The sequence below is a fragment of the Monodon monoceros genome, unplaced genomic scaffold (assembly GCF_005190385.1).
Source record: "Monodon monoceros isolate NGI ecotype Baffin Bay Population unplaced genomic scaffold, NGI_Narwhal_1 Super_Scaffold_13, whole genome shotgun sequence".
Lineage (NCBI taxonomy): Eukaryota > Metazoa > Chordata > Mammalia > Artiodactyla > Monodontidae > Monodon > Monodon monoceros.
In genome coordinates, this window is record NW_021703769.1 from 5,535,194 (window position 1) to 5,551,494 (window position 16,301).

A 16,301-nucleotide genomic window follows, 5' to 3' on the forward strand; every position below is an offset into this window, starting at 1 on the left:
GAGGGAGGGAGGGAGAGAGAGAGAGTGTTATGTGCTGTGTGTGTCTCGGGGAAGGGAGGGGGGCAGGGCCAGGGAAGACAGACACGTTGTGGATGTGAACAAGAAAGACACCACGGCTATGGAGCCCAAGTACCCAGGTCTGCTCTCTTTACCATCACACTGGGATGACTCCAAAACACAGCCAGGACCCTGTCAGTCCCTACCTTCCCTCCTCCCCACACAGCAAACAAGCAAAGAGCCAATGCCTCTGGTGGAAGCCCCACGGCCTTGCTGAGCCCTCTTCACTCTCGCCCAACAACCCCTGGCATCACTGGATGACTGGACCCCCCCAGAGTGGCGGCCGCTGGGTTTACAGTGACCAAACACTTGACATGGGCACGTTCTCAGAGAAAGGATGGGAGGGAGGCCCTGCTGTTCCCTTTGCAGTCAGGTGACGGTGACACGCCATTTGCAGACACACAGCGTGTCTGTGGAGGCCTTGCGACTGAAGCCCAGGCCTTCCGACTCCAGAGCCTGGCTCTGCTGCCTGAAGGGGCCCAACGCAGGTTTGGGAATTCTCACCTTTGACCAGTCGTAGCTGGAAGCATATGCAAATATGTTTCCATTGTGATTGAAGCAGCAAGCCGATATCGGTTGATCTAGCTGTTCCGAAGTTTTTAGTTTTGTTCTGGCATCTTTGTCCCAAAAGCTGAATCTACCATCAGATCCCACAGTTGCAAGGGTGCCATGAACAGGATGGAACGCAATTCCATTTACCTACAAATGATGGATATGTACAATGAGAAGCAGAGGCAGAGGAGGGAGGAGAAATCAGGTTCTCGCCAATGCAGACTTCCTGGTTCAGTCAGGACACAAAATGGAACAGACCGTCAGTTCAGTAGAGCTGGCGGCCCACTGATGACAGGAGAAACTAGCCCCACTTCCTGAACCAATCGGCAGCCCAGGACTGAATCTCGTCTCTTGTTCAAAACACGAGTCAGCAGAGGTTAATAAGTTTGTAAGCTAGTGACACCAACGAGCGAACCTCAGGAAAATGCCTTTTTCTTTTTCAGCAAACAGCAATTTCTCTGTTTTAGCTAAGTGTATCAACTGTCTACCAGCACTCATACAGGTGGAAGTCGCTCCCCAAAACTCCTAAGCCTGCATTCAGAAACAGAGAGAACGAAGACGGTCAATATGTTCATAAACACAGAAAACTGAAACCTCTCACGTAAGCCATTTACGTCTGCACGCGAACACACACAATGACAGTGATCTTTTCTGACCCCATAATGACTCAGCTACCCACCTCCAAGTCTAGTTTCTAGACACATTCTCAGGGTTACAGTTTCTAAAAACGTACCGCGTAAATGTCCTGAGGAGCTGAAGTGTTGGTTCCGTTAGATCGATGACATTTAAAGGTGAAGTTATCTTTGGCCCTGAAACACAAAGGCCCAACTTAGTTTTCCTTTTTACAAAAAAGCCTCAAGTGAAAATCTTCACGCTGATCAGGCCTCACTTACGGATTTGGGGGGTTGATGTAGTGAATGGCAACTCTCCCCTCAATGCTTCCCAGGGCAAAACCTGTCGGCTTGTTCTGTTTGTCTTTAAAAATAGCCACACATCGATGCTACAGTTGGGGGGAAAAAGTATATCATCACAATGTAAGCTGTAACATTCCATAACTAACGTGACTGTACACAGCTTTTACCCCATTTTCGGGTTTTGAAAGAACCAGAAACAGTATTTCTCAAATATGGTAAAGAAGATAATTTCTATTCCTCCAGTAAGCATTATTTTCCTTTTACTCAGCCACATGATTTTATGAATAAACCTTGGACCAAGTGCTTCCATCCAGGCACCGTTCTCCCTCTGCCACCCTAAAGGCCCCGCTGTCACTGCAGCGGGGCACGCGGCCCTCAGAGCCCCGCCAGGTCCTATTCTGCACCCTGAAGGCCCCGCTGTCACTGCAGCGGGGCACGCGGCCCTCAGAGCCCCGCCAGGTCCTATTCTGCCACCCTGAAGGCCCCGCTGTCACTGCAGCGGGGCACGCGGCCCTCAGAGCCCCGCCAGGCCCTATTCTGGTGCCGGCCTCCTGGTGGGTCGGGAGAACATGTCACTTTGATTCACAGCCCACCACTGACTAGGTGAGCGCCCTCCAGCAAGTCACCCAACGTTCCAGAGCCTCTGCGTCCCCAACTGGAAAAGGGAAGTAGTGCCTGCCTGTGGAGCACGGGGGACCAAGGGTCAAGCATACAGTGGACGCGGCCAGAACTTTCTAAACCGTGAATAAGCTATGCAAAAGGCAGACACTGCACTCGATCCAACGCTGAGTTTGAGGGCCCAAAGGAGGGTTTCCTGGACTCCACAGAAGATCCCAGAGAAACAGCCCACGGCCCAGCCTCCAGGGGCAAAGGAGCACAGATCCACATTCTTATTGTCAATCAAGAAGAGGTGCATTAAATGTGGACGCAGGGAAGGAGAGAAATGAACAGATCTGAAACCACATGCAGGGTAGAAGTGAGCTTGGTGGTTGATGAGATGGGAGAGGAGGAGAGGAGGAAGAGTGAATCAAGGATGACTCCTGATTTCTGGCTTAGACAGCTAAGGGGTGGAGGTGCAGAGCACACAGGGAAGAGCAGGCTGGGGTGGTGGGGAGGGGCAGGTAAAGACTGCTCACTTGGCAAACACAGAATGCCTTCTATTCAGGCCTGGCTGCAGGTGCCAGGAATGAGGCAGCAACAAACACAAAATCCCTGCTCTCACTGAGTCTATGCTCTGGTCAAAAAAACAAGATGAGTAAAATCTACACGTATGTATATATAAGACACACACACGTATCTCTCTCTATATAGCCTGGGGAGAATGAGCAGGGAGGATCCTGAGAAGAGGTGACATGATCTGCAGAAAGTGGTCCTGGGTTTGGCACGGGATGCTCTGGGGCTGAGACATGAGGAGGATGCAAAGGAGCTGCCAGACTGTAGGTGTCCTTGTCAGGAGCACAGAGGCAAGGCCTGCTGGGGATCCAAGTCTCCAGCCCACAAGGCGTACCTAAGCAACAGCAACGGCCGGCAGATGTAGAGGAGGCAGTGGCCAAGGGCAGATGCCTGGGGAACCTCAACATGCAGCAAGAACCAGCAAGGAAGACAAAGCAGCAACCAGAGAGGCAGGACGTAAGAGGCTGGCATTACAGAAACCAAGGAGAGTTTTAAGAATATGTAATAAGAACAGCAGTGAATGCTGCTGCCACGGGAAGATGAGGGTTGATGAGTACCCACTGGAGCTACTGATTAGAAAGCCATCAGTGGCCATGCCAGAAACAGTTTCAGTGGAGTAACGGGGGCAGAAGTCTCAAAGGAGGGTGAGAGATGAATGGGACGTAAGGGAACCAAGAAAGCTCACGTAAGACACTTACTTGACTTCAAAGAGAAAAAGGGACGGAGGTGGCAGAGGATGTGGGGGTCAGAAGAAGCTTGTTTCCTAGGATTGGACTTGAGCCTGGTTCAGTGCCAATGAAGTACAAGAAGAGGGGAGATGAGATACAGGAGAGAGGCAGGTGGCTGACAACCTAAGGCCCCTGAGAAGGCTCACCTAACAGCTGGGAAAAGGCAGGGAAGATGCAGGTGTAGCCAGAGTTCTAGATGCAGCAGGAGGAAGATGGGGAAGTTCCCAGCCATCAGCTTCTATGTTCTCGGAGGGAGTGTCCAGGGGTCTGAAGAGAGTGAAGGAGATCTAAGAATCCGTGGCAGGTGAAGACCAAGCTAAAGACGGAAGCTGTGGATTCACAATGGAACCAATCCACCGAGGTGTGCCCCCATTCAGCAACATGCAGCGAACCTGGGGGATGTTTGCAGAAGACGGTATTTACTCACTAAATATTTGTGTTTAAATTCACCCCCTTTGAATGTCGGAAAGTACAACGATTTCCATATGTGGCCACATGGCCAGATTGCCTGCGACAAGTGCTAAACATGAGCTTCTTTTTTTTTTTTTTTAACATGAGCTTCTTGATTTGACTTGTGACTCACCTGATGTTTCAGTGGAGATTCTATCCTCCTGAATTCAGAAGGTTGATTCTCTAACTGATAGACAATCAGTCCCCTCTCTGCAGTTGCCACCACAGCCATAGGATATATCTGGGAAACAGAGGAAAGCAGAGACATGCTTCAAGTGGACTGTACTCTTTTTTATACCAAAGTATTAGATCAATCTTTTTTAGAGTCACAAAAAGTAAGCCTGAATTTTTTTTCAAGTTTAACAGTTCAATGATATTATCACATTTCAAGGTAACCTAGAGAAATCGTATTTGAAAGTAGAACATTCATATCTTTTTAAAAGACTCATTTTTTAAAACTACAAAGTATACAGTTAGAAAATGTACTGAGAAATAGAGAAGAAATGAACATCACCTCTCTCACCCCATCAAATGATAACTGTTGTTAGCATTATGGTATGTTAACCCCCGTCTTTTTTCCTGAACATTATACAGGTGTGTATATGTATGTTTCTGTATAATGCTGATCCTTCACTCAAAGCATATTTAGTGAGCACCGCCCCACACATTTTCCAGAGAACACTAGCAGTGGCCACGTATCTAACATTCCCTCAAATGAACCCACCACAGGGTTCACTTAACCATGTCTGTCTTGTTGGCCCACTGGGTCGCTTCCCATGGTTTACTATATTATAGAGAACAAAAAACATTTGCATCTTTACTTTTCTCATGATAAATTCCTAAAAGTGGAATTACTGGGGCAGTTGGTATGAAACTTCAACTTATTGCTAAACCAACAGAGAAAGTTCTTTACTTTCTATCCCGCTCACTCAGAGACAGTCACCAAAGCTCTAGCACCACACCACAAAGTTACTGCCAGTCTTCCTACAGCCACACAGTGCATTTCATTCTGGGGACAGCATGGCATGTGGCCATCTGTGTATGTTCATACAAGTGACTAAAAAAATGCGACATCTAGTTTTCTGTAATTCTGGAACATATGCAGCACAAAAATCTACAGATTTAAGATGACTGAGGCAATCCAAACTACATCCCACATCTATTACTAAAGTTTGAAGGGTTTTTACATTACCCTCTAATTGCAAGATATCATAAGGTAAGAAGTGCCTTTTTTTTTTTTTTAAAGGAAATAATTATCATTAAGTTAAAAATTCCTTACCATGTCAGCACAGTAACACCTTTCAGGGAGTTGTAAAACCATCATAGGATTTGATGATCGTGTATCCCAAAACTAAAAGACAAAAAAACCCCCACAAAAACCCAATAAGTGACCAGAGCTAAAGTCCAAATAGTGCAAGAATAAATGTTGGGCTTCCCTGGTGGCGCAGTGGTTAAGAATCCACCTGCCAATGCAGGGGACACTGGTTCAATCCCTGGTCCAGGAAGATCCCACGTGCCACGGAGCAACTAAGCCCGTGCGCCACAACTACTGAGCCTGAGCGCCAGACCCGCGAGCCACAACTACTGAGCTCGTGTGCCACGACTACTGAAGCCCGTGGTCCGCCACAAAAGAAGCCACCGCAATGAGAAGCCCACGTACCGCAACGAAGAGTAGCCCCCGTGCAGCAACGAAGACCCAATGCAGCCAAAAATAAAATTAATTAATTTTTAAAAAATAAAATAAAATAAACGCCAATCTTGGTCAGGCCATGCAGTCCCTCAACAGTATATTATACCTTCAAAGTCTTATCCCAGCTCCCGGTCATCACACAGCTGTAGTTTGGTGCTTTGATCCAGTGTATAGTTTTAACAGGAGCATCGTGCTTTCAAGATAAAACCAAAATACACCAAGGTAAATGTAATAATATGCTACACAGCTTTGGTTCTGGAAATTCAAAGAGAAGGAACCTTAAATACTGAGGTCACACCAAACAGAAACCAAAGGATAGTTCAGCTCTTCCCCATGACCAAAACATTCAATGTAACATCAAGAGCATGTATCTACCTTCCATTCTAACAAAATTTAATTTGATTTTAACCATCATTAACTAGCATGTGAGAGTGAAAGGCGGAGATATTCAGGAATGGCTCACAGGGAATGCCACCACAGTTGTATCACTTAGATGACACGCATTAAGAGACTGAGGAGATGCTTCTAGCACACAGTACTGCAATCTCATGGTACGCAACACCTTCCTGAAAACGTCTCAGTGTCAAGAGGCTCTTCCTCACCAGGCCAGACCCTCTGGTTGCAGGTTCTCTCATCTTCCTCATTTCTGCTTTTCTTAGCAGTCTTCTCACAGAACCTGCCTGCTGTCCCGAGCAGACTGTAAAAGCTCCTGGCATGTGGAAGGGTCCCTCTTACTCACTGCTCTATCTCTACTCCTAAGGACAGTGCCTGGAGTATCACAGGCATTCATTCAATACAGACTTGTCGAATGGATGTGTGACCAAATGCAGCTGGTACAAGGCAAGCCGCACACGGGTGTCAGGATGCTGAGGATGAGCTGTACCGTTTACAGGTTTTAACGTCACTAGCTCCTTATTATGCCCTCCCCATCCACACACTACGGAAGACCCGTGACAGAACAATTTATGAAACACTAGTTAAAACGAGAATGTGTACAAGATTGGTGTCATTTTTGTGCTACAGAGGTTTCTGGTATATTTAAATCTAATTGATTTGGAATGGTCAAACTGCATCTTTCCTATAATAGAGAATTATTGTAATTAAGGGATCATCGCAACCCTGGGCACCAGCCTTGCCCAGCCTTCCTGCACAGGGTAAGTTTTTACTACCTGTGCTATCTGTATCGCCTGGTTACTGTTGAGGTCCCACATTTTGGCAGTTTTATCACATGACGCCGTAAATACTTTGCTCCCATCCTAAAATAAAATAGAAAAAAATCTGACATTCTAAGAAAAATAAAACATCTATATGAACATCTAGGTATCAGACTGAACATACCGAGGCAGGTTTTATTTTGCAATTTTAATTTTTCCAATTATTTGGGGGCCAGAGTATTGCAAGCTACAGTATCATATACAAAACACATTTTCTGCTCTTTTTAATTGTTAATTTTTTCTAAGAGATAATATGTAAAAAGGTTAAAAAAACTTGAACAGCATTTAGAATTACAGAGTGAAAACGAAGTCTCTCCTGACCCCAGCTCGCCACTCAGAGGCAGCCATAGCCACTGGCATGTCCTCCAAGAACAGCCTTTGTACATCCTGTATCGATGTGTATTACCTACCAGGAGCCACTTCAAAATCTTTTTCTTATTTTCATCGATTTCAAGCCTTCACAAAAGTTGCAAGAATAATACAATGAATCCTCATAAACCTATCACCTAGATTCACCAACTGTAAACACTTTGCCACATTTACTGTATCTCTTTCTATCCCCCCATTCCCGCTCTGTACCACATGTACAATCATGATTATTTTTCAGCTCAGTATCTCATAGCATTCGAAAGTGCATGCAATAAAACTACACTAATTTATGATAGTCACTGGTCCAATGTAAACTATAGAACAGCTTAAAAAATTGGCAGTCACTGTATAGTGGTTTTAAAATACTCACATACAGAACTCATAAAGTAGGTTAGTCAACATGAAGCACAAGGTAATTTAAAAACAAAAAGTACTGAGTTGAAAATTCTAGACCAGCTGTCAGAAAATTTATTTTCTTAAAGGGCCATATAGTAAATATTTTAGTCTTTGCGGGTCAAAAGGTCTCTGTTGCAACTCCTTAACTCTGCTGTTGTAGCTTGAAAGCAGCCATACACATTATGTAAATGAATGATGTGGCTGCGTTTCAAGAAAAGTTTATTCACAAAAATTGGTAATGGGTCAGATCTGGCCCATGGGCCACAATTTGCTGACCCCTGCCCTACAGTACTTCACTTCTGGTTCCACAGCTCAAAGATTTACCACTATCTTCCCCTAGCAAAAACTTCTTCCCATTTGAAGTTGCCAGTTCCCCATGTGAAAGAAGAGAGAAAACCTTCTTCTCTATTAATGAAGCTAGGAGGGCAAGTCCACAAATCCTTGGAAAGATGATAATGTATGGAGAGGGATGCCCCGAGGCTGAGTGAAACACTTGCCCCTTAATCTCATAAAATGCCAATCCTACCAGCTGCAGGATGCCAGGCCCCAGTGGACATACTGAGACAGAGGCCAGTCTATCTAACGGCTGGGGCACAGAAACGAGATTCCCAAGTGCTCTCGACTCAGCTCCTCTCAGGTCCACCTGCTGTGGCCAGACTGACCGTCCTCAGACTGCCAGAGAATCACCCTCACCAAGTTTTAGCTTTTATGCCTCAAGCGTTAACTGTGGCTCTTCTGTGCTTCTGTGCCTTTCCACACCTGCCTTCCTCTCCCAGGCTAGCCCCTATTCCTGTAAGCCCCTGTGAGGGAGGCTGTTAAGTGCATGGGCTCTGGAGCCAGGAAGGTCCAAGTCTGGGCTCAGCCTTTTACCCCCTATATTCCCTCAAACAAGTCTCTTAACCACTTCCCACAGGTGCCCCGCTAGTCTTTACGTGGCTGAATCTAGCTGTCACTGATTTCCACTACCTGAAATCCTTCTGTTTCTCTATGTCTGTCTTAAGAGGTCATGAGTTCCATAAGCACAGGATTTGCCTACCTCGCCTACTTTGACTTCCACTGTATCCCAAGTGCTTAGCATACGACAGGTGCCAGACAATTATTTGAACTAAATAATGTTATTACCTGTTGTAAAACTATTATTATCGTCATCTTACAAGTGAAAAAACATACTCACAGAGATTAAATAACTTGGCAAAGTCAAAAAGTGGAGATACAGCCGAAATTTGAACCCAGGCCTGGAATGGATGAGACAATGCTCTAAAGCTATATAAGCAGGTGGTTTACTTTAAAGATTCAGCTCAATTCTTGCCTCTTCTGTGCAGCATTCACAGCCCCCTTCCCAAACTTTATAGCTGCCTTCTGGGTTCTGTCTCCCCAGCACAGTGCATCCTGCCTCTCTCAGAACTCAGCTCACTGAATTGGAACTCTTCATGTCTATGTCTCGATGCCTCCACTAGATGGCGCACAACTCTAACGGCGATGGAGAAAGGAAATAGGCGGTACACGTCTTTGTAAAAGCCAACAGCCTGCTCAGTACCATCCGAGCAACAGAATTCCGGCGTCAGTTAATTCTATTTCTTACCATACTTGATAAGAAACTTACAATTCTGATCTGTTAACTGATCAGTAAAGAAAGACAGGCAAAATAAATTAGAAATATTTAAAATCTATTCAAGTTGCTATTTTTCTACAGATAAATTAAAACTAGTATTAGTCTCATAATAACCCAATCAGACATGTCAGAAATACATTTTACAGGTAACAAAAATGCTTTAGAGAAGGCTGTCAGAGCTAATGATTAAAATGGGAGCAACTCTGGCTCCTTAACCATCTCAAAATGTTTATAAATAGTAGAATCATTTCCTATTTGAAAGCTAAGTAAGATCACATAAATGTATGGTGCGAGTAGTTTGCTATTTCTCATAAAGGTAAACATATATTACATATGACCCAGCAAGCCCACTATTAGATATTAATGCAAGAGGAATGAAAACTTATATTCACAGAAAATCCAATATACAAATGTTTATAGCAGCATTATTCGTAATGACCCAAAATGGGAAACAACCCAAAAGTCCTTCAGCTGGTGGATGGTGAACAAAGAGTGATACATCCATACCACGGATTACTACTCAGCAATAAGGAAGACAAACTACTGCCAGATACAACAACCCGGACGGACCTCAAATGCAGTGTGCTCAAAACAGCCCGATCCAAAGGGCTTCTGTTTATGACATTCTAGTAAAGGCAGAACCACAGGGACAGAAAACATATCAGTGGTTTCCAGGGACGGGGGGCTGAGCAGGATTTGACTACAAAGGGCAGGAGGATATCCTTGGGCTGATGGATCTCTTCTATATTTTGACCACAACTCTATGCATTTCTCAAAACTCACAGAATCATACACTAGAAAGGTTCAATTTTACTGTTTGCAAATCGCATCTAATAAAAAAAATTTGCATGAGCCTGAGGAGGGACCTTGAGGCTTAGCTTCCTCAGCACAGCTGCCCCAGACTCTCAGTCAGGCCCCTTTGTTTTCTCACTTCTGCAGGGTTCTGCCATCAGCAGAAGGGAGGAGAGAAAGGCTGGGATGTCAATCCTGGGCTCCTCCTTTAGGGAGGGGTGGGTCCTCCACAGCTGCAGCTCTTGCTGTGTGACTTCACCATCCCTGCTGGTTTCCTTGTAAATGGTACCTTCATTAAACTCCCCAATCACCCACCCACTCCCCCAAAAAGAAAAATAAAGAAGAGCTCAGAGCTGAATAAACTTGAACACATTTACTTACATTGCTGATGTTCAGGATTTGGGAGGAAAAAGACTTCCAAAAAAACGAACTATTTCAGAAGTTTAATAATGGAAAAGGATTGATTCTTTCCCTAGGACTTATTTTCTGGGACAGTAATTTCTAATTTTAAAACAACATAAGCTCATGGCACATGTAGAGGTAGGAGAGGCTTTAAAAAATTCTCTAGTCCCTTGCTCAAGGAAATATGTCAGTAAATTAATGGATTTTTTAATGCAAGAAAAGCTTTCAGAGAGATTAAAGTTAACATGACTAAAGTTAACTGACTACATTATGAGTATCAATAAATTACTATATTTAAATTCAGAAACAGCACTTCTACAATGTGTATACATACTTGCTATTTGTGTTTCAGGTTATATAAAAACATATATACATTTATATACACTCTGAAAACATGAAAAAACTGAATGAAACTTACATCACTCCAGCAGACATCTAGCACAGGCCCAGTGTGCATCTGTTGGGCTTTTGGAATAGTCTGTCCACTGTCTTGAACTTCCCAGCATCGAACCTATAATAATAAAACAAATTAACACAAACAGCCAATTGATGATACATTATATGCATTTTAAGCCCTTTGCTCCAAGCCATAATCAGATAAACATAAATTTACATTACAGACACTTTTTTCCGATCAAATGAACAAACATAAAATGAATAATACTTGGCGCCAGCACGGATAAGCTGAGACTTGTACTACTGGCAGATGTGTAAATTGGTACAGCTCTTCTGGAGGATATTTATCTGAAATCCTTAAGTCTGTACCCTGTGTCTCAACTATTTCGGGACTTGAAGATTTCCCATGATGTACTTTACATGCGTTATCTGAATTAACCTCTACAACAGCTAAAGCTCTGTGAACTTACTGTCATCTCCATCTCATGAAACAGGACACGAGGCTTAACGAAGATAACTGGCCCAGGTCCCATATCTAAGAGAGTGGCAAAGCCACTATGTGTTTATCCGATTAGGAGTGCGGTTGAATGTTTCAAGATTACTCCAGCAGGCCACTTGCACTCCTTTGTGAAGTGCCTCTAAACACCCTTCGCCTATTTTTCTACCAGAGTTTTTATCTTTCTTTTCATATGCTATGATTTCTTTTTGGTAAGTATAGTGTCTGTGCAGGATTTATGCTATATCTAAAGGTGAAAAAACTTTAACATATGCCTGAAGAACATTTGCAGGATGCCTAGAAGGGAAATTTGTACATACCGTCATGGACAACTTTTATTTTCAATGAATACTACAGACCTGGGAATATACTTCAAGATACTGAACTAGAGTAGGAATTTTTGAATGACGCATATGATCCTGCTTTCTTAACAAAAATCGGCACAAGAAGGGACGCCTGCCATTCAGACGGGTTCACACTCTAAACTCGGTGCTTAAAAAAAGCCATGAGTAAGCCTGAACTCTCTGCTTCACTCACTTGGAGCAAAAAAAAAACAAACAAAAAAACAGCTAACACTAACTGTGCCGATACAAAGAGATATGCCAGAGAGAACACGCAAACGTTTAAGGAGCACTTACATCGTTAGCCCACGACCCTGCAATAAGGAAGTTCCCCGGCAAGGCTGGCGGGCTAAAAGATAGACAACCAATGCTATCATCAGGAGAGGATGTTACTTCAATATCCTGGGGTGGAAAAAGTCCGTGTTAAAATGTATACATCGTCACAATTCAATTCAAAACTGCCTTCTTTCTCACTAGCACCTCATGGTGGCCTTCCCTTGTGTCAAGAGATAAGTGAATTAGACCTTTCTTACTTTGATAAAAAGGGGGAGTGTAACTAAGCCAGTGAAAGCACTGGTGCTGCTGGATTACAAGCAGCACTCTCAAAGGCAGGCCCACTACCATATTTCCCAGACGATGGCCCACCCGGTCACTCTTGCCCCGAAGTGCTCAATCACAGCATCACCTGCCTCCCTCCGCCACAGAAATTCTGAGTCAACAGTTGTGGGCTGGGCCCTAGGAACGTGCAATTTTAACAGGCATCTCGAGTGATTCCAGTGATCAGGAATGTCAGGGGGAATAGGACAATCGTCCAGGGGACACACAGTTTCTCCTTTCCAGTATTTGAGAAAGCAGCCTGGACAAAATTTCAGAGTTTTCACCCCCAAAGGAGGCTCCCAAGCCATCTAGGTTTCTCTCGCTGTCACAAGCGTGGGGCCCCCTGCAGTGTCTCTACAAACCCATGAAACCTTAGGCGGTACCTTCATAGGGTTGTGATTATCTGCGGCGGCGCTGCCAAACATGCTGGCTCCCCCAGTGCCAAACCCGGAGGCTGCTCCAAACAGGCTCATCTTGGCCCTAAAAAATAATGGGAAACGTTAAGGACAGGTCCTCTCTTAAGTAATAAACATCCCTGAGAGGCAAGATAAAGATAATTAAGTTACAGAAGGGAAATAGAGCGTAAATAAATAAATGGCTTGATGTCAGGCTTCTCTCTTCTGAAGAGATCTAAATATGCGATAAGCAGAGTGCTTTTTAAAAATAAACTTTCTGTTTTAGAATAGTTTGTAATGGAAAATTCTTAAGACAGAAAAGTTCCCTGGGCTTCCCCGGTGGCTCAGTGGTTAAGAAGCCGCCTGCCAACGCAGGGGACACGGGTTCGATCCCTGGTCCGGGAAGATCCCACATGCTGCGGAGCAACTAAGCCCGTGCGCCACAACTACTGAGCCTGCGCTCTAGAGCCCACGAGCCACAACTGCTGAGCCCTCGTGCCTAGAGTCTGTGCTCCGCAACAAGAGAAGCCACCGCAATGAGAAGCCCGCACACTGCAACAGAGTAGCCCCCGCTTGCCACAACTTGAGAAAGCCCGCGCAAAGCAACAAAGACCCAATGCAGCCAAAAATAAATAAATAAAATTTTTTTTAAAAAAGAAGAGTTCCCATACACCCCACATCCAGTTTCCTTCTTAACTTTGTCACAATTAATTCACCAATATTGACACATCACAGCAGAGTATTTTTCAGTCACCAGGTAAAATATAAATTCGCTCATTTCTTTTTACACAGTTAGAGACACGCTGCTGAGCACCAGGAACACAACTGGAAACCAGCAGAAGGCCCCATTCTTCCAGCTTCCCACTTAGTGACAGTTCACTGTCTTTGTACTAATTTCTGCACTCTGGATTAGGTCAATATCTCTGCATGAAGTTACTTAGAAAAGCAACCAACCCTGGCAGCGATCCTAGGAGTTTAAAAAAAGTAATCCAGGGCTTCCCTGGTGGCGCAGTGGTTGAGAGTCCGCCTGCCGATGCAGGGGACACGGGTTCGTGCCCCGGTCCGGGAAGATCCCACATGCCACGGAGCGGCTGGGCCCGTGAGCCGTGGCCGCTGAGCCTGCGTGTCAGGAGCCTGTGCTCCGCAATGGGAGAGGCCACAACAGTGAGAGGGCCGCGTACCGCAAAAAAATAAAAATAAAAATAAAATAATCCATTTTGGTCTGCTTAAGTAGCAAAAGGTTTGGCATTATGTTTTGGACACTTGCCCAGCAAGAATCTCCCCACTTTGAGTTTTCTCCTGGGCACCATAGTCTAGTAGGCCCACCTGGGTTAGAACCATGCCTCTGCCACTCACCAGAGCTGGGACCCTAATCTCAGCAAGCCTCATTTTCCCTATTCTGCAAACATAGAGAATACTAACACCTTCTCCAGGGTTGTTCTGAGGATCAAATCAGATTATCTATATAGAAAGCGCAGTGTCTACTGCATAGTGGGTCATAAACAACTTTCCATTTTTTCCTTCCAAGGAAAAAGTCTATGTATTATAACTCTGATGCCTCACATACATCGATGCCACATTTTCGATTCTGTCATTGGTTAGTAAATTTTTACACCCAGAAGCCTACCATATCAGCAACCTCTCCCAAAGGAGGCTAGCACCTGAGTGACAAAAGTGACTAACCCAATAACATACAGCTCATGTGACAGGAGATAACAACAGTAGCATCTCTTAAGAAGACAACATAGAATGGGAAAACTGTGAGAAATTCTGGGGAGGTATTTGAATTTCCCGAGCTTTATGAAAAATAATCAAGTGTAGACCTACTAGGTCTATGAAAGCATTAGTATCTCAGAAAGCAACCTGTGCGAGGCCGTGGTGCTTGCTGACCGCCTCTGCCTCAAATGTTTGAGATGTATTTGAGACACCAGTTAACTGCACAAGCACACAAAGGAATGAAGGGCTTCTGCAGTCAAGTCCGGGAACTACATATATGATTTGGGCACATTATTTAGCCTTCATTTTCTCATCTGTAAAAACAGACCCTGAAATCCACTTCACAGAGTTACGAAAACCAAGTGAGGTTGTACACACAGTGCCTGAAACGCCTGTCCCTTCCTCTCTTCAACCATCAAGTTGGGAGAGAGCATTTCTACCATTAGGGACGAACTAAGGGAGAAGAACAAGGGCCATCGAGCATTACTCAGCCTACGTGGGCCACATGTTGTGCAGGACACCGAGAACCCTCTAGAAGTTCGGAAGACAAGCATACGTCTCCAGCCTACCGAAGCGCGCGCTCCTTCCCTCCTTGTTGCACCCCAGCTCTGATGGCTTCCTCGCTGCCCGTGAACAAAGCAAGCTCCTCCCAGCCCTGGAGCATTCCTACCAGCTGTTCCTCCAGCCTGGGGTGATCCGCCCTCCCCCAAACCCCCAGCTGTCTCAGTTTGAATCTTCAGGTCCCACTTCAACAGGGGCCTCCTGCGAACTTTTGAGGGTGATGGAAACGGTCTAAAACCGCACTGTGATGATGTATACACGACTCTATTAAACTTCCCCAAATCATCAAAATGTACACTTTAAACGGATTATTGTAAGTGACATTCAGTAAAGCTGTTAAAAGCATCTTCTTAAAGGAAGGCCCCTCCCAGAGGCTTCCCTGCCTTCCTAATGTAACACATTGGAGCCTCCATCGCATCTCCGTCTTCTTCACAGCACCTGTCCCCATCTGGAACTTGTTGGCAGTCAGTCGCCTCCCCAGGAGAGTGCCAGCTCCAGCACGGCAAAGAGCAACCTGGACGCTCCCCTAAAACACACCTGGCCCTCAGCACAGCGCCTGGCACTTCACAGATACTTGCCAGAGCACAGTGTGTGCACGTGGATACTCGACTACTCGGCGGAGGGAACAGAAACAAAGAACCAGTTTCAGAGAGGGATAAATGCAACAAAGGAGATGAAACCGGTTACCATGGAGGAGACTAAAGGGGGGTGGCCTTCCGCAGAAAAACGGTCCGGGAAGGTCAACGAGGTGGCGGCTTGTGTCTGATGAGAAGCCAGACGTGTGACGAGGAAGGGGAGAGGCAACAGAGGCTGCCATCCACTCTGTGACCCTTCCCGGTGCCTCGGTTTCCCCACGAGAAAAACGAGGCGGTTAGACCGGAGGTGACCCGTAAGGCCCCTTGCAGCTCTGACGTCCCTCCCAGGGGCCACTAATGGAGTTCGCCAACAGTCCTGCTCGTGCCCCAGCACCTCGCGGCGGGCCGCACTCGCCCGGGAGGACCAGGCCTCTGCGGCGCCATGGCGGCGGGGAACGCGGGGAAGCGGCACGAGGCCTACCTGAGAGTCGCGCCGCGGAGGGAAGCCGGCGGCGGGGAGCGGAAAGAGCTCGGGAGCCTGCGACCCCGCTCGGGCGCGGAGGAGGCAGTAGCGAGGTGGCACGAACAGGAATCCCGGGAGCCTGAGGTCTTCTCACGCCGGTCGAGGAAACCGCCCTAATTACCGCGGAGACATTGCGCATGCGTCTCCGAGCTACTTCCTGTGTTGTCCGGAAGGCAGGGAAAGGAAGGAAAAGGCTCCTCCTCCTTTAAGGGAATCGCACATGCGCAGAAGCACTATTGACGCCAAGAAGAAGTCCTCGTGCCAGCAGTTTGCGGATTGGTCGAAAGTTGGCGTAGCCGACGCAGCTGTGGAGCGACTGCTCTGATAAATCCGCCGCCCCGGCTGGTGAAGG

At 45.9% G+C, this 16,301-nt stretch overlaps 1 protein-coding gene across 2 annotated transcripts in view; it reads right to left on the reverse strand.

Annotated features, from left to right (window-relative positions):
* Positions 1-16,097, reverse strand: part of RAE1 (ribonucleic acid export 1) — a 19,485-nt gene extending 3,388 nt beyond the window's left edge. The window contains exons 1-11 of one of the 2 annotated variants that reach the window (XM_029221494.1): positions 15,908-16,097; positions 12,563-12,659; positions 11,880-11,984; positions 10,768-10,860; positions 6,734-6,820; positions 5,671-5,757; positions 5,154-5,225; positions 4,008-4,115; positions 1,503-1,609; positions 1,343-1,418; positions 562-756 (exon numbers count right to left, since the gene is read on the reverse strand). In XM_029221494.1, coding sequence (XP_029077327.1) covers positions 562-756; positions 1,343-1,418; positions 1,503-1,609; positions 4,008-4,115; positions 5,154-5,225; positions 5,671-5,757; positions 6,734-6,820; positions 10,768-10,860; positions 11,880-11,984; positions 12,563-12,652 — 1,020 coding nt within the window. In that variant the 5' untranslated portion in view covers positions 12,653-12,659; positions 15,908-16,097. Of the gene's footprint in view, positions 1-561; positions 757-1,342; positions 1,419-1,502; positions 1,610-4,007; positions 4,116-5,153; positions 5,226-5,670; positions 5,758-6,733; positions 6,821-10,767; positions 10,861-11,879; positions 11,985-12,562; positions 12,660-14,859; positions 15,000-15,907 lie in introns of those variants that run through there. The other variant, XM_029221493.1, reaches the window with a different exon arrangement.
* Between the last annotated feature and the right edge of the window lie 204 nt (positions 16,098-16,301).